The sequence below is a fragment of the Henckelia pumila genome, chromosome 4, assembly GCF_033568475.1.
Source record: "Henckelia pumila isolate YLH828 chromosome 4, ASM3356847v2, whole genome shotgun sequence".
In the NCBI taxonomy this organism is placed as follows: domain Eukaryota; kingdom Viridiplantae; phylum Streptophyta; class Magnoliopsida; order Lamiales; family Gesneriaceae; genus Henckelia; species Henckelia pumila.
In genome coordinates, this window is record NC_133123.1 from 195,744,812 (window position 1) to 195,762,931 (window position 18,120).

At 33.5% G+C, this 18,120-nt stretch overlaps 3 protein-coding genes across 3 annotated transcripts; all 3 read left to right on the forward strand.

Annotated features, from left to right (window-relative positions):
• The first annotated feature begins 4,982 nt into the window (after positions 1-4,982).
• LOC140867036 (uncharacterized) lies at positions 4,983-7,461 on the forward strand. Its single transcript, XM_073272106.1, has 3 exons — positions 4,983-5,979; positions 6,217-6,348; positions 6,864-7,461. The coding sequence occupies exons 1-3, from the start codon at positions 5,177-5,179 to the stop codon at positions 7,042-7,044; spliced, it is 1,116 nt and encodes a 371-aa protein (XP_073128207.1). The 5' UTR covers positions 4,983-5,176; the 3' UTR covers positions 7,045-7,461.
• Positions 7,462-9,650: 2,189 nt separating this feature from the next.
• On the forward strand, positions 9,651-12,043 carry LOC140862536 (uncharacterized). The gene is made up of 5 exons (XM_073265564.1): positions 9,651-9,756; positions 9,819-9,909; positions 10,142-10,242; positions 10,846-11,198; positions 11,375-12,043. The coding sequence occupies exons 1-5, from the start codon at positions 9,651-9,653 to the stop codon at positions 12,041-12,043; spliced, it is 1,320 nt and encodes a 439-aa protein (XP_073121665.1).
• Positions 12,044-16,293: 4,250 nt separating this feature from the next.
• LOC140866482 (HMG-Y-related protein A-like) lies at positions 16,294-17,542 on the forward strand. The gene is made up of 2 exons (XM_073271481.1): positions 16,294-16,489; positions 16,936-17,542. Exons 1-2 carry the CDS (start codon positions 16,400-16,402, stop codon positions 17,353-17,355), a joined length of 510 nt encoding a protein of 169 aa, XP_073127582.1. The 5' UTR covers positions 16,294-16,399; the 3' UTR covers positions 17,356-17,542.
• The last annotated feature ends 578 nt before the right edge of the window (positions 17,543-18,120 follow it).

Below are 18,120 nucleotides of genomic sequence, written 5' to 3' on the forward strand. Positions count from 1 at the left end.
AATTTAAAACTTACAGACCGGTCGTAGGATTTCTGAGCTTCACGTGGCAGTAGGACACCCTCCAAGGACCGCGCTCTGATACCAAATGAAACACCTACTACTAATAAATGCGGAATTTATTTTTTTTTAAAATAATCTATAAATAATACTATACATATACGCCCATACATATATGTATAAACATAAAAGAAATAATTTTACTACATAAAAATAACTAAATTAATTGCTGAAAATATCCTTATGCAAGAAATAAAAATACTAAGTTTGATAATTCAACATCCCCATAATTAAAATGATAAAAAGAAGAACTTGTTTAAAAACTCAGCATAATAAAATAAATGTTTTTTAAACATCAACTAAAATCTGCGACGGTCACGGGGTCCACTGCTCCGTGAACTCATACGTCCTCACCACCGGTAGGAGCTACATAAAAGTCATCTGTCTCACCTGCACCATATAAGCGTAGTGAGCCTATGGGCTCAACATGTCTAATCCTTTATAACAAGGTTAAAAATAATGCATCACATAATTACTAATACATATACATGTACATGAGCATGCATGGAAATATTTTCATCACCTAATAAAACTGCTGAATTATAAACTGAATCATAACCATAATCATAAACATATTATTTTTTTATCATATATAACATAATTGAGCAATGCATTTAAAACCTGAAAATGGTCCTATCCATAAGTGTGACGCTCATGTGTCGACTGATCAGTCTCATAAACCAACGTACGATGGCGGTGATAAATCACCTCCTATGGTAGTAAACTACCGAATCATATGGTGGATAACCACCCCTATGGTAGTAAAACTACCGAATCATATGGTGGAAAACCACCCCTATGTCACACATACTTCAATTTCCACCAAAATATTTTATTGCTCATCATTTACATAATTATATACATAAGAAATTTCATGAATGCATGCACTGAAAATATGTCCGTAATATATATTTAATTTATTTTCATAATAAATATAATTATGCTTAAAATATAAACTTTATGCATAAAATAATTAAATATATATTTCGGACTCATTTATTTTTCATGGGTTGGTCCAGACTGCTGGTCTCTCTACTAAACCCCTTAACTGACTTAAAGTCCATTAACTAACTTAAAGCCCATAATTAATAAAAAATTTTAAAAATTATAATTTTTACTAAAATAAAAATACTTAAATGTTATTGGTCTTAAATAAAAATATTTAGGCCCAATAACTAATTAATTCATAAAAATTCCTGGACTGGCCCAATAAAATCACTGACTGGCCCAAAAATTCCTATGGGCCCACAAGCCCATAAAAATCATCGGCTAACTTAAAAATAATTTTGAAAGCCCAAATAAAATTATTTGGAGGCCCAAATAATTTTATTTCAAATTAATTGGTCCAAAAACCAATTAAAACATTAAACACTTTAAAATTAAAATACTCGAGCCCGGCCCACCTAACCCAGACCCGGACTCACTTGACCCGACCCACTACCGTACAGACCCGACCCGGACCACCCATACCCGACCCAGCCCCACCCCCAACCCAAACCCGATCCCCCCTTTCCCCTTCCCTACGCTGCCCGAGCAGCAGGCCTTCATGGCCTGCTGCCGCCCGGCTCCGGCCGCCCCTGGCCGGAGCACCACCGCCCAGATGTTTCCCACGTCTGGGCGGTCCTAACCTGCCCTTAAACCTGCCAGCATGCAACCCGAAGAAGGAGAACCCAGCCCTCTTCCAACAACCCTAGCCCACGCACGCAGCTGCACCAGATCTGGTGCAGCCTCGACTCAGCCTTTCCTTCCCTCGATCCAACCACACACCTTGACTATAGGGACCCCAAGCCACGTCTCTAACCATGGACCAGCAGCCCTATGCCTTCCCATGCAACAAAACGTGAAGATGAGATGAAAAGAAGCCAAACCCATAAGTCATTCAGGTTCCATTCTGATCTACGGGGTGAAATATCATGAGATACCAACAAAGCAACATCAAACCATTAAAAATATGACTTAATCGATAATTAGCTTATATGGTGGCCAAGAAAAAGAATTTAGACATGCCTTGTATTTAATTTACGAAGACTAATGCGTATTCGGACACCGGGACGATGAGACGGTGAAGAACTCCAATAAATCTTGAATGCATGGCTATGGAGGTTTCTGGAGGATGAAGAAAAATTTGATGGAGGAAGATGTTGAACAGGATGAAAGTGACGGCTTGGTAGTGGGTTGTGGGGTTGGGTAGGTTAGATAATAGGTTAAAAATATATTATTAAATAATATAACATTATTCTATAAAACTAATATTTAAAAACCCTTAATAAATAATAATAATCTGATGGGAAATGCTAAATCCCGAAATAAAAACTTAAGGGATTTTTAAATATTAATAAAAGTCATTAAAATGACTTATTTTGGCTATAATTCAACCCTTAAATAAATATATAATTAAATACTAAAATTTTCTTGACAAAATACCTTAAAATATTATTTTAAGGCTCATAAATCTCATAAAATATTTTTGGCTAAGAATTTTGGTATCTCGTCCGTCCACGATCCCGTCTACGCGATCAAAACCAATAATTTCCTTAAAAAAAACTAAAAATTCTAAAATAGCGGGTTAAATGTTAAAATAAATTAAATCATGCATATAATTCACATAATAACACATAAATGTCATTTAATCCAAATATAAATTTTAAATAATTATTTTCCTTAATTATGCATGCAAATTTACGTATTAAAATTTTCGGGTGTTACAGATTGTACAGGCTAAGGCTGATCTAGCCTATTATGAAGGGTTGAAAGCTCACTACGAGTCACTACTAAGTGGAGCTGGCCCTTCTAAACAAAAAGGGGGAGAAGAAAGTGAACCTGGAGAAGAAGCTGAAGCAGATGACTCATCTGAGAGCAATCAATTCTAGATTTGCTTTAGTTGTTTTAGTTTATTTTTTATTTTTTTTGTGTTGCTAAGTTTTTGTTTTTTCTCTGCTCCTAATCAAAACTTTTTTTTGGTGATAGCTCTGATATGTTTTTTGTTTCTGTTTCTCCTTTTATATATGTTTATTGATCTGGAGTGTTGTAGCTAGATGTTGCCAACATCTTGTGACAACACCTCTGCTTTTACTTAGAGGGAGAATCGGTTCAGGGGGAGTTTTGATTAAGGGGAAGTTTAGTTGATATGCTTTTTGAATTAATTGTGTTTTGTCCAGAAAGGCAAAAAAGGGGAGATTGAAAGAAATATTTTATTCCTAAAAATTTCTTAATTCTAAAAAGATTTTTTAAAAGTCTTTTGCCTTTCTTGGACATGAAGTATATTTTGGAGATATTGTTTAAATATTAGTTTCCTTGTTTAAATAAGATTTGAGATATTATGCTTAATTATCATATCATATCTAACTTATCTCTTTCTTATGTTTTGTAGATTTGATATGATCAAATCTAGGAGAATCCTATGCATGCATGGAAATCAAGATAACAAGGATTCTAGCCTATGTATGAGATAGGCGTGTACAAGCACAAGAGGGAGATCTAGATTTACTTAATAGCTTCACATACGTACGTTGAGAGAGGATTATTGAAGTTGTGTTGGTCGTGTAGCTTTGAAGCCTTGAAAAACACGTGAAGATCGAAGATCAAACATTGAAGTGTTCTAGTCGAGTTTCGGCCTCAAGGATTCATCTCCGTGTTTTGTTTGTTTATTCTATTTTCGTATAGAATTTTAGGAGATGTTTTTCTTTGGTTTATTTTCTCATATGTTGGAGAAAATTGATTTTTACAATAATCACTAGTTTTAGGGTTTTGTAAACTCTTTGAATTATTGTCTAGTGAAAGTTTTGTCCTGAGGCGCTGCAAGAGTATTTTATACTCTTGCTTAAAAATTTGAGTCTATTTATTTGGTTGCTTGTTTATTTTATTCACGCTTTAATTATTTTCCGCTGCAAATTACTCAAGGTGTTATTGTAGATATTGACAACACCTCAAACTGTTTATGTGCAACCTTCATTCCCTTACACCAAGCAATTGAAATTCCAATTGATGAGAGGATCTCCAAGGCAGAAAATTCTCAAAGTGCATGGAAAATTCTTGTTTCGCTTGCTGTCATTGCGGGTAGATTTTGAGAAATTGGAGATGAAAGATACTGAGAAAATTGCTGATTATTTTACATGAGTCAATTCTATTTTAAATAAGATGGTAAATAATGGAGAAATTATGGATACCCAAAGGGTTGTCAAAAAAGTTTCATGAAGCCTACCAAGAAAATTCGACCATGTGGTAGTGGCTATTGAAGAATCTTAAGATATTTCTTCAATGGCGTTGGAGAGACTACAATGACTATTAGAAGCTCATGAGGTGAGAATTATTCAAAGAAGTTCTCAAGTCTCTTCTTCTCATGATCAAGCTTTAAAATCTCAGTTTACATTCACGTGAGGCCGTGGATCTTATCGCGGACGAGAAAGAGGCCACAGACAAGGAAAAGGAAGAAGATATGCTCATCATCAACATGACCAAACCAAAGGCAATGAAGGTTCAAAAGACAAGGAGAAGAATCAATCCTTTGAAAATTATCAGAGAGGAAGAAATCGAGATACTTACCAAGTTAAAGAAACCGATGGTAATTGTTATCATTGCAATAAACCTGAGCATAAATAAATGATTGTTGATTTCTGTAAAATATTAATTTGTACGCATCTAGAATAATGTGGGAGACAGCTTCATTGGTCATAGTTGGTAGGCTGAGAATGTCAAGTGCATGCAAATAATTAATGCTTGTCTGCTATTATACAATTAATTGCATGTGATATTCAAATTGTCAAAATGTGTAGGCTCCGTAAATGAATTGTGTTGTAAGGAGTCACGTTTCATTTAATATGCTACATGTGTTGAATCATATTTTAGTATTGTGTTGTTGCCTATAAATAGGCTAGATTGATGAACGAAGAAAAACAATTCAATTCCTCCAATTATCTCTTGTTTCTCTCGGTTGTTTATTCTTCTATCATTTTCTTCTTGTTTTCGTAATTTCTTCCGCATACTTCTTTTTCTTTCTAAGTATCCATACTAAATTAAAATTCTCCAACGTCTCATCCTAGCACACCATTGTACCCAAAAAAATTGTGGTATCAGAGCCACGTTCATTTTCTCATTTGAAAAAATATTATGATACAAAAAAATGTCTAAAAATTCGTTAACTACACCCATTCCAGTATTTGATGGGGAAAGTTATGAATTTTGGAGAGTCCAGATGAAAACTCTATTTATCTCTCAAGATCTTTGGGATATAGTAGAGAATGGTATACCAGAACCAGCAGATGCCGAAACCTTGGCCACGTGGACTCAAGCAAAGCAAAAGGAGTACCGAGAAAATATCAGGAGAGATGCTAAAGCCTTGTTGTTCATCCAACAAGGTGTAAATCGATCCATTTTTCCTAGAATCATGGGTGCCGAAAATTGCAAAAAAGCCTGGGATATTCTAAAATTGGAGTTTCAAGGGTCCGAGAAAGTTATCTCCATCAAGATTCAATCTTTATGGCGAGATTTTGATAATTTAGCCATGAAAGATAACGAAGAAATCCGTACATTTATTTCACGTGTAGTTGAAATAATCAATCAAATAAAAATTTACGGAGACACCATCGAAGACAAGAAAATTGTTGAAAAAGTCCTGCGGAGTTTGCCACAAAAATTTGAACATGTTGTGGCTGAAATTGAAGAATCAAAATATTTTTCAAAACTCACTATGGTGGAGTTGATGGGTTCTTTAGAAGCCCATGAAAAAAGGATGAGTAAATTCATTGGACCTTCCATTGAGCAAGCCTTTGAGTCCAAGCTCAAAATTGCGGAGAAGAAAAAATATGAAGGTGGAAAATCAAGCACATCCCAACAATTTCAACAAAAAAGGAGGATTAAAAAATTATCGATTCCGTGGATGAGAAAGAGGAAAACCACGCTTCAACAACAGTCAAAGAGGCAGTGGTAATATCAATTCTAACTCTTCATGTTTTATTTGCAATAAATCGGGTCATGAATCAAAAAATTGTTGGGATAGATGCAAAACTTGTAAAATTCCAAACCACTCTTATAAAATTGTTGGCACAGACAAAAAAATGAAGGAAACGAAGCCAACTTCACGATGGAGAACAATAAAAAAATCATGTTTTATTAATGTATGAACATGACCAATAATTCCTTGAATATGTGGTACTTGGATAGTGGTTGCAGTAATCACATGACAGGACACAAGGATTACTTCATCAAATTTGATGAAAGTTTCTCATCGGAAGTCAAGATGGGAGACGGAAAATTGCAACCTGTTGAAGGCAAAGGAACTGTAGTCGTGAGGAGGTAACACAAAATTTATTGAAAATGTCTTATATGTCCCTGATCTTACTTCAAATTTACTGAGTGTTGGACAATTAATTCAAAATGGTTACTTAGTTAATTTTAAAAAAACGTGAATGTAAAATTAGGGACAAAGATAAGAAACTGATTGCGGAAATAAAAATGGCTCCAAACAAAGTATTTCTGTTGACAATGCCACTGGATAATAATATCTCATTAAATTTTGAAAAATCTGAAGAATCACTTTTGTGGCATTTGAGATATGGACATTTGAACTATCATGGACTGAGACTGTTGAAACAGAAAAACATGGTGATTGGACTCCCTGATATTGAACTTTTGGACCAAACATGTGAAGGATGTATATATGGTAAAATGCATCGATTACCTTTTCCTAAAACTGCTTGGAGAGCAAGACAACCTCTTGAACTGATACATGCGGACATTTGTGGACCAACAAGGACATCGTCATTTCAAAACAAAAAATATTTTCTTCTTTTTGTTGATGATTTTAGCAGGATGATGTGGGTGTACTTCTTGGAGCAAAAATTAGAAGCTTTTGCAGTATTTGTCCGGTTCAAGAAGATGGTTGAAAGAGAGAGCAATCTTCAACTCAAAACACTCAGAACTGATCGTTGTGGGGAATTATTGTCCAAAGAATTCTCAAATTATTGCAGTCAAGAAGGAATCCGGAGGTAGTTGACAGCTCGATACACACCTCAACAAAATGGTGTAGCTGAAAGAAAAAATCAAACCATTGTCGAAATGGCCAAAAAGCATGTTGAAAGCAAAAGGTATTCCCAACATCTTTTGGGCGGAAGTTGTCAATACTGTTGTGTACATCCTCAACAAATCACTTACCAAGGCCAATCCAAATAAAACTCCTTACGAAGCTTGGCACAAGCACAAATCAAAAATCAAACACTTTCGGGTTTTGGATGTCTGACTTATTCTCTCATTCCTTCACAACGACGAGAGAAATTCGACGAAAAAGGTGAAATATATATTTTTATTGGCTACAGTGATGAATCAAAATCCTATCGTTTGTTTAATCCAAAAACAAACGAGTTGACAATTTCAAGAGATGTACACTTTGATTAAATGAAAGCATGAGACTGGGAGAATAAAAATTCCATTGAATCAAAATAAACAGAAGATTCTGGTGCAAGTTCTACAATAGATGCAATACGCAGCCAAAATATATTTGACTCAGATTCTGATTCATAATCCCCTGTGAGAAAGGTACGTTCACTAAGAGAAATTTATGATTTATCAAATGTTGCATTTTTCTCTTGTGAACTAAAAAATTTTGAAGAGGCCGTGAAAAAAAAAAATCTGGCAAAAAGCCATGGATGATGAAATGACCACTATTCGGAAAAATCAAACCTGGAGCTTGGTTGATCTCCCAAAAAATAAAAATGTGGTCGGATTAAAGTGGATCTACAAAAACAAATTCAATGAAGATGGATCAATCCAAAAACATAAAGCTCGACTTGTTGCAAAAGGCTACTTACAACAGCCTAAGATTGAATTTAATGAAACATTTTCACCTGTTGCGAGAATGGAAACAATTTGCATTGTACTTGCTATTGCTACACAAAAGGAGCTGCCAGCCTATCAACTTGATGGCAAATTAGCTTTTCTAAATGGAGAATTGCAAGAAGAAGTCTACATAGAACAACCACATGGCTACGTAGTGAAAGGCAAAGAAAACATGGTTTATCGCCTTCACAAAGAACTTTATGGCTTGAAACAAGCACCTCGGGCATGGAATAGTAAAATTGACAGTTACTTCATCAATAATGGATTCCATCAAAGCCCAAGTGAGCCATCACTTTATGTCAAAAAATGGAGGTACAAATGAATTTTTGATCGTGTGCCTTTATGTTGATGATTTGATATATACTGACACTAACCCTCTGATGCTACAAGAATTCAAAAAGACCATGATGAAAGAATACGAGATGACAGATCTGGGCCTTATGAAATATTTTCTTGGCATTCAAGTGCAACAAAGGAAAGGAGAAATATTAATTTCTCAAGAAAAATATACAGAATATTTGTTAAAAAAATTCAATATGTCTCTGTGTAATCCTGTCACAACTCCAATGGTCTTAAATAAAAAATTACAGAAAAATGATGGAGCAAAAAAGGTCAATCCAACAATTTATCGAAGTTTAGTGGGCTCATTAATGTACCTCACTAACACCAGACCAGATATTGTTCATTCAGTAAACATGATATCCAGATTCATAAGTGACCCAAGTCAAATTCATTTTTACGCTGCAAAAAGAATACTGCGATATTTGAAAGGAACAAAAAATCATGGTATAAAATATACCAGAGAAGATGACAATAGCCTAATTGGCTACACTGGCAGTGACTGGGCTGGATCAATTGATAACAGGAAAAAAACATCTGGATATGTATTCTGTATTGGTACAAAACCAATTTCTTGGTCTTCTAAAAAACAGAAGATAGTTGCACTTTCATCTGCCGAAGCTGAATATAATGCTACTACTGATGCTGCTTGTGAAGCAATATGACTACAAAAAATTCTAAAAAATTTACAACAAGAGTCAAAAAGTCCTACGAAAATATTTTGTGACAATATGTCTGCTATAGCTATGACGAAAAATCCTGTTTTTTGTGCCAGATCAAAACACATTGAACTTCGTCATCATTTTATCAGAAATCTCGTCAATGACGGAGAAATTCAACTAAATTTTGTTAGCACTGAAGAACAAATAGCAGATCCATTCACAAAGCCAGTATCTTCCAAAAAATTAGAACAATTCAAGAATAGTATATGCATTACAAATTAAAGAGGAGTGTAAAATATTAATTTGTACGCATCTAGAATAATGTGGCAAACAACTTCATTGGTCATAGTTGGTAGGCTGAGAATGTCGAGTGCATGAAATAATTAATGCTTGTCGGCTATTATACAATTAAATGCATGTGATATTCATATTGTCAAAACGTGTAGGCTCCGTAAATGAATTGTGTTGTAAGGAGTCACGTTTCATTTAATATGATGCACGTGTTGAATCATATTTTAGTGTTGTATTGTTGCCTATAAATAGGCTAGATTGATGAATGAAGGAAAAAAATTCAATTCCTCCAATTATCTCTTGTTTCTCTCGGTTGTTTATTCTTCTATCATTTTCTTCTTGTTTTCGTAATTTCTTCCGCATATTTCTTTTTCTTGCTAAGTCTCCATACTAAATTAAAATTCTCCAACGTCTCATCCTAGCACACCATTAAACATCACTGGTACCCAGCAGTTTCTATATTCGGAAAAAATGCCAGCAGGTTTGATTCATGAAAATAAAGCAAAAAATTCTGAAACTTTGTTAATTGCCTCGAACGACAATGTCGGTGATATTTGGTATTTGGATAGTGGGGCTAGTAAGCACATGACGAGAAATAAAAGTTTATTTTCAACATTTTAGGAATCTAACAATGGGCAGGTGAATTGGAGATGCAAAGTCCTAAAAAATTCAAGGTGTACGAGAAATTACTTTCAAAGCCAAAAATGGGAAGGTTGAGAAGATGTCCGAGGTATTTTTTATGTCCCTGGATTGCAAAGTAATTTGCTTAGAATTGGTCTTCTATTGAAGAAAGGTTTTGATATTCACTTTGTTGGTGATTTTTGCACCATGAAGAAAAAAAATCAGTTGGTTGCAAAAATTTTTTTTGGCTCAAATAACTTGTTTGCACTAAACCTTGATGTTTTGAATTCCTCTTGTTATCTTACTGCTAGTGACGAAGTATCCAAGTTATGGCATGACAGGTTTGGTCACCTCAATTTTTGGAGTTTGAACGAGTTATCAAACAAATCCATTGTTCAAGGGTTTCTCGAAATTGATGCCATAAGTGAAGTTTGTAAAGATTGTTAGTTTGGAAAACAACACCGAGAGTCATTTCCATCTAAATAAAATTGAGTATCATGATCACCTTTGGAGCTTGTCCATAACGATCTTTGCGGTCCCATCCGAGTTCCATCTCTTGGAGGTAACAAATATTTCTTGTTATTTATTGATGATTATACAAGAAAATTTTGGGTCTATTTTGTCAAAGAAAAGTTTGAATCTCTTTCTTGTTTCAAAAAGTTCAAATTTCAAGTTGAGAAGCTTGGTGGTCATCAAATCAAAAATTTGAGAAGTGACCGAGGTGGAGAATTTATATCTTCTTCATTTGAGGATTTTTGTCAAAGCAATGGTATTAGACATGAATTGACGGCAAGATATACCCCACAACAAAATGGAATTGCAGAGCGAAAAAACAGGACGATCATGGATATGGTTCAATGCATGTTGAACAAAAATCATATGCCAGGCTTTGGGCTGAAGAGGTTTCGTGTGATGTTTATTTAATCAACAGGTCACCCAAAAAGAGTTTGCAAAATACTACTCTTAATGAAGCTTGGTATGGCAAGAAACCAAATGTTAATCACTTGAAAACATTTGATTTGTCTTACTTATTCACACATTCCAGATTCTTTGCAAACTAAACTTGATGATAAGGCTGAAAAGTGCATCTTCATTGGATACAGTGAGAGGACTAAAGCTTACAAGTTTTACAATCCGAAAACAAAGAAATTTGTGATTAGCAGGGATGTTCGATTTGATGAAAAAGATTCTTTTGATTTTTCAGATTATTCAAGTTCATCAGATTTACAGATTCTTGACTTTGAAGAAGGAGAGTCCAAAGAAGTTAATCAAAATAATGGTGATAGAAATGATGGAGAAAATAAACGTGCACAAGATTCACCATTGACAGCGAAAAGACAAACAAGGAGCTTTAGAGATATTTATGATGAAACAAAAGAACTTGATGCAACAAATCAGGTGTTATTTGCATTCTTTGCAGGAGAAGATCCAATTACCTTTGAAAAAGCATCCAAAGAAGAAAATTGAAATTAAGAAATGAAAGAAGAAATCAAGTCTATTGAAAAGAATGATACTGGGAGCTTACTTCTCTACCTTCGCATAAACCTTCAATTGGTGTAAAATGGATTTTTAAGACGAAGACCAATCAAGATGGTTCTGTTAACAAATATAAAGCAAGGTTAGTCGCAAAGGGGTACAAACAAAAAGAAGGAGAGGATTTCAACGAGGTATTTGATCCTCTTTCTAGACTTGATACAATTCGGTTGATTATTTCTCTTGCTGCCCAAAATGGTTGGAAATTGTTTCAAATGGATGTGAAATTAGCTTTTTGGAATGGTTATCTTCAAGAAGAAATTTATCTCGAGCAACCACTTGGATTTGTTAGAAAATGTGAGGAAGATAAAGTGTACAAACTCAAGAAGACATTATACGGGTTGAAGCAATCACCCCGTGCATGGTATGGTCGAATTAATGATTATTTCATTAAATTTGGTTTTGAAAAATGTCATTTTGAGCATACTCTCTATATCAAAAAGAATCCAAATGAAGGTGTTATGGTTGTAAGTCTATATGCTGATAATCTTATTTTCACGGATAATCATTTGAAGATGTTAATGGATTTTAAAATCTCAATGATGAATGAATTTGACAGGACTGATTTGGAAGAGTTGCATAACTTTCTGGGCATTAACGTTGAACAGTCAAAGGCAGGGATATTCATTTCTCAAGAGAAGTATGCAACTGAAATTTTAAACATGTACCACTGCAAAATAAATATGGAAAAAGCTCACATAAATGTATGAAGGAAATGACCAGACCAAATAAAATAAGTTGATTATGGTCATAAAAAATTTCGATGACTTATTTCATCTTTAATCTTTGTACGTACCTTCTCATTAATACGATATAAGACTCTTTCCTGAAATGAAAAAGAGCGGTTGCTGCGACTCTTAAAGTATACTTTCCACAGATACTTCTTAAGTAAAGATTTGAATGTCTGTTTCTTTCTCATTTATGACCATCAATTTTTCTACTGTCGAAGTACGCAAAAAATGACTTCTCTTACACGTATATTGAAGTGGATTTATCAGTTCAACAGTAATATCTTCAACGGTTGGTGGTTTGAACTATTATGGCCAGTTGACAGAGTGTCAACGGTTGAAACATTTAGATATGATTTGAGTAGTTGGCTTGTTTGAGAAGTTCAATCCTTCTAAACTGTTGACAGTCTTGAATTGTTCTAGAACTGGTCTTAGACTGACTGATCTTGCTTGAGTGGTTCTAAACTGCTAGTTTGAGCTTATGAACCATTGAGTATTTGACAATCTTGAACTGTCTTGAACTGACTATTTACCTGTGATGAAAATAAAAGTAAAAACAGTTTGATCTATAACAATGAATTGTTGTTTGTTATCATCAAAACTAAAAACATTTTAAAAATTTTTTTACAATAATTTTATAAAAAAGATTGTACTGATCGTATGAAAATATTAAAAATACTAATTAATATATATACACAAACACACAAATATATATATATATATATATATATATATATATATATATATATATATATATATATATATATATACTAGCAATCGTGGCACACACGTTGCATGCGTAACAAAAAAATGTGGCATAAAAAAGCAAAGACAAAGAAAAAAATATGTTTAATGTGCTTGGCCTATCTAAGGAACGGGAACACTTTCATCCACGGAGTCTCGGAGCATGGGAGAAGACCGAACCTCCAATCCCATTCTCAATCTCTCGACCTCATTGTTTTATGCAGTTCCATCTCCTATCCTCTTTTGGTATTAACATCTACACACACAAAAAAAGTAAAAGAAAAAAGAAAATCAAAATAAAACCAATTAAACACTTGGAAATCTGCAAATAGATCGACTCAATTTCTTTCTAAAAATAAGAAAATTCACTCGACTTCCAACCCTCATAGGTGGAAATTACTACAAAACAGAAAAATATGTACTTCAAAATTTACAAACACCGAGAGAGTAAAAAAAAAACTGAACTTTTTGTAAATTTACTCCACATACTCCTTTTCCTTTCTCTCCCCATCCATGAGTGCTTGTTTTATACTTCAGTTTTTTCCCCAACTACACTTGTGAACAGAAAAAATATTTTGATTCAAACAGAGTTTAGTAAATAAATAAAACTGAAAGAAAATAATAAATACCATTGAAAGCAGTTGAATAATACGTGGAAGAAGTTAGAAAAAAGTGGGAGAAGTTAGAGTATGAAATTTACCAAATATTCACGAACACAAATATAAAACATATCACGATAAAACGTTAAAACAATTTCGGGGCATAGTGCACTCACGTGTCAAAGGCTCAAAGCAGTTTGTATGATTTTAAATTTTCAAATTTTGATTTTGACATACCAACGCACCATATTCTAAAAGAGTCTCATGCGTAATATAATAGAAAAAAGATATATAAAAATTCATATAATGAGAAATTCAATGCAAATGGATACGTAAATTAAAATACTAATTTTCTTACTTCAAACTCTAAAATCGTGATTAACACTGCATAAAAGGTAAAAACAGAAGAACAGATGACCTTGCTAATCCATTTCATCAAGTCATATAATCTGTTTAATTCAAAGTCAATAATTTTTCCATAGCAATCACATATATATTGTCGATAGAAACCTTTTTGTTACACAAAAAACATTAAAAAAAAATAAGAACTCGTGAACACGAATGATTAGAGGCATGAACGATTTTTTTAACAAATACCTATTAATTATATCATGTGTTAAAAAAACATTCGCAATCACCAAAAAAAAAAAAAAATAGCTCAGTTACTTTGTACTTAAAGAAACAACATAACTAATATACCATTGGGGAAAAAAAACTACCAGAGACCTACATAATGAGGTACCACTTTTTTTTTTTTTTTTTTTTTTGTCTTTCAATAGAAAACCATAACAATGATGACATGACCAATCTTACTCTTAAATTCTGCAAGGTTACACCGAAGTTTAAACATCACAATGCAAAGTAATAGCAAGTAGCAATTCGTTGAAGAATAAGTTTGATTTCTTACCTCATTTACTAATAAAAATTCAACATGATCAGTGGGCTCGATATATGATTCTTCATAGATGTTACTGAATTTAATTTTAAATAAGTAACTGAAAAAGAAATCAAAATATATTAGTTCATATGTGTTAGACAGTGGACACCAGAAGAAGATCAATTGGGTTTAAAAACTGTACCCATCATAAAGACTTGATGAAATACCTTTCACAAATCGATTGCTTTTTCGAACTATTTTGGTCGACATCGACTTTGCTCGGCTTTATCCCTCACGACCCATGTTTGTTCCAGTACCCTCGTCTTCATTTTTTATTTATGAGTGTTGGATATCAACAATTAGGATGATTAGGGTCATGATGGAGAAGTTTAAGAAGAGGTGAGGAATCAACCATAAGAGAAATAAAGGGTACATGTGAAGGGCCAAACCTTATCGAAATGATGAACCAGTAAAATTTTTAAAATGTTCTGTGCACTCGAAGATAGATGAAAATTTGAAGTGGCAATAAGGTTGAAAGCCTCTAACCCTCTCACTTCTCTTTTTTGTTTGAAATTTTTTTCCTGGAATAAAATATGAGACGTACGTAATAGACATGAAATAAACTTTAAAGATCCATTGTAAAAATTAGTACGGCAAATTCGATCAGACAACATCTAGCATCGAGAAAATAATCACCTAAAGACTACATCATCTATAATTTCAAAAGCACGTCAAAAAACAATAAAGAAAGCATAGAATTTCACACCAGTTTTGATCTGAAAAAAGACATAAGGATAAAAAGAACAAAACCTGCACGTGTTCCCGCAAACACCATTCCAAGATAGATCCATCTTCACGTGGATGTGTATTATTTTATGCAGTGGGGTGAAGGTAGTCGGCAGAGAACGGTTTTGATATATAAGAACTTTGATTTTAAAATTTGTAAAGGAAGTTGAGGAAGAAACGTGGGAAGATGAGCGGTAGAAAAGTTAAGTGTGTAAACGTGGTAGAGAAAAAATAAATAAGGGGATTTTTTTAAAATTTAAATTTAAAATTATGCCATACCAACATACCAAGTAATTTCTATCACCTACTCAACGTTAAATAAGATAGTATAAATTTTTTTTAAAATTTATATATATATATATATATATATATATATATATATATATATATATATATATAGTAATTTTCCCCTGCACACTAGTGTGCAGGGATTTCATGTATACCGCGTGATGTTCGCGCCCGAGACTCGCCCCGCCTTCCTTTGGCCCCGCCCCGTCCCGTCCCGTCCCGTCCCGTCCCGCGAACCCGGCGGGTCCAATCCGAGTTAAACCTGTTGAACCCGTCAAAAATTAAATATTTTTAAATTTATTAAATTAAAAGGTTTAAAAATTAAAAAAAAACCATTAAATTAAATTTCAAATATATATTGATATTTAAGACAAAAAAATATTCTCACAAGTTAAAATTTATCAACTTGTAATTAATTAATTTATAATTATTAGCCAAAAAATATTATAATTATATATTTTTATGCTAAACATATTATAATAAAATAAATTTATTTCAATCCAATAATATTATACACTCAAATTATTGATAAAATATTAATTATTTAGTATAAAAATATAATTATATATTATTAATATTACATATATATTTTATATTTATATATATAAATGTATATTTTAAATTTATATATATATATATACTATGGCGGGGCGGGTCTCGGGCGGGTAAACCCGACCCATTGCCATCTCTATTTGTGTTGTTTTTCTGAAAACAAAAAGAAAGTTTTAAAATACTTATTCAAACAGATCCTAAAAGGCGAAACATTTAAAAAAAAAAAAAAAGCCATGTCATTGATCCATGTCACTATAGCATATATCAGAGTCACCGTTAGATGAAAACCAAGAAATACATCTCTAGCCGTCGGATGTAATCCCGTGTCCCAGATCTAGCTCCGCTCTGTTCACCTTTTTAATCCCTTCTCCACAACTAGAATTACAGACGCAGTTTCTTACAGAAATCTCGTTCTTCCCATTATTTCGTTGTCTTAATTAATTCGCTCTAGGATTCGAAATTTGGAGGGATTTTGACAAATTGTTTCCGGTAATGGCGGCTGAAGAACAGCTCAATTTTTATCCCCAACCATCAGCTCCGGCGAATGATGTGATTCCGCCGACTTTGCCTCAGTATCCGGAGGTATGGAATTACTCTTTTGAGCCCACCATTTTCTTGAAAAATTGTTTGGATTTTTTTTTCATGGGAATGCGTGTTTTTATGGTAGATTTCTCAAGCTACAATTGCATTTAGAAGTTTTGGTCGTCCAAATTGTCCGTTTATAGAAGTTTTTGGTGAAAATTGAAATGATTTCCTCGTCGATTTTTTTGGTTTTTTTTAAAATTTTAATTTAATTTTTTTTATAGAAGATTTTCCCGATGAATCTCTACTTTAGCTACACAGTAGAATTTCGAAGCTTATGCATTATATCGAACAGTTTCTGTGCATTTTAAGTGGACTGTTTACATATCAAATTACGAGTGTTTGAGGACTTGTTCATAGTTGTTCTCCCTGGAATTTCTCCAAATCCTCTCTTTCTTATTACTTGTTTAATTGCAACCTGGTATTTTGATTTGTCCTCTCCACAGATGATTTTAACAGCCATTGAAGAGTTGAACGAGAACAACGGCTCGAACAAATCGGCAATCTCCAAGTACATCGAGTCCCGATACGGAGACCTCCCTCCCGCTCACTCCACGCTACTCACCCGTCATCTCAACGGCATGAAATCCGCCGGGCAGCTTCTTCTTATCAAGAACAACTACCTGAAAGCCGACCCCAACTCGCCAACTCCCCGCGGCCGCGGCCGTCCCCCGAAGCCGAAAGCACCACTTCCTCCGGGAACTGTCCTCCCCCCTGCGCGCCCCCGTGGACGGCCCCCTAAGTCTCAATACCCGTCTGATCCGCCGCCGCTACCGAAACCGAAACCCGCTAGCTCTGTTACCGGGAAAAAACGTGGACGGCCTCCGAAGGGGAAACCTGCGGTGGCTGAGCCGGTAGGGGCTTGATTGGAATAAGATGATAGTTTAGGGGTTATAAAAAAGCTAATTGATTGCTGTGCTTTTTGTTTCTTTTTATGTTTGAAATCTATGCTTTCTTGTAAGGATCTTTAACAATTAAAATAGGGGTATTTCCATTTACACCTTGGATGATTTTGTCTATTTAGTTCCAATATATATATATATTTTTTATAACACAACAATTTTTTACGAGGTTGTTTCACTAAACAATTTTGTTATTTTGTGTTTGATTTGATCTATTAAAAAATGTTTTTTTTTATATTTTAAATATAGATCGAGTTGATTCATTTCATGTAAAAGATTCATCAATCGTTTCACGGATATACATGTGAGATTGTCGGATATTATATTTACCCTTTTTAACATAACAGAGTGGTTTTGATTTTTAAAAAAATTGAAATTGGAATTAAAATTGAAATTAGAATTGAAATTGAATTTAAAATCTATAAATTTGAAATTTCATTTTTTGTTTGGAAAAAAATTTGAATTTAAAATTATAAATTTTACTAAATTACTCTTTATAAATCATAAATTAAATCAAATAATCCAAAGTTTAAAAATTAATAATTCTTTTAATATTAGTTGTGTTCGTAAAGCCAAATATTAAGATTAGAATAATTAATCATGGTGTACATAAAACAAGAAATAAAATGTCATGTAACACATTAAAATCTGAAAATTTAAATTCTAGAAAATATCTTTTTAAAAAACCAAATGCAATATAAAACATTTTATTATTTTAGGACAATAACA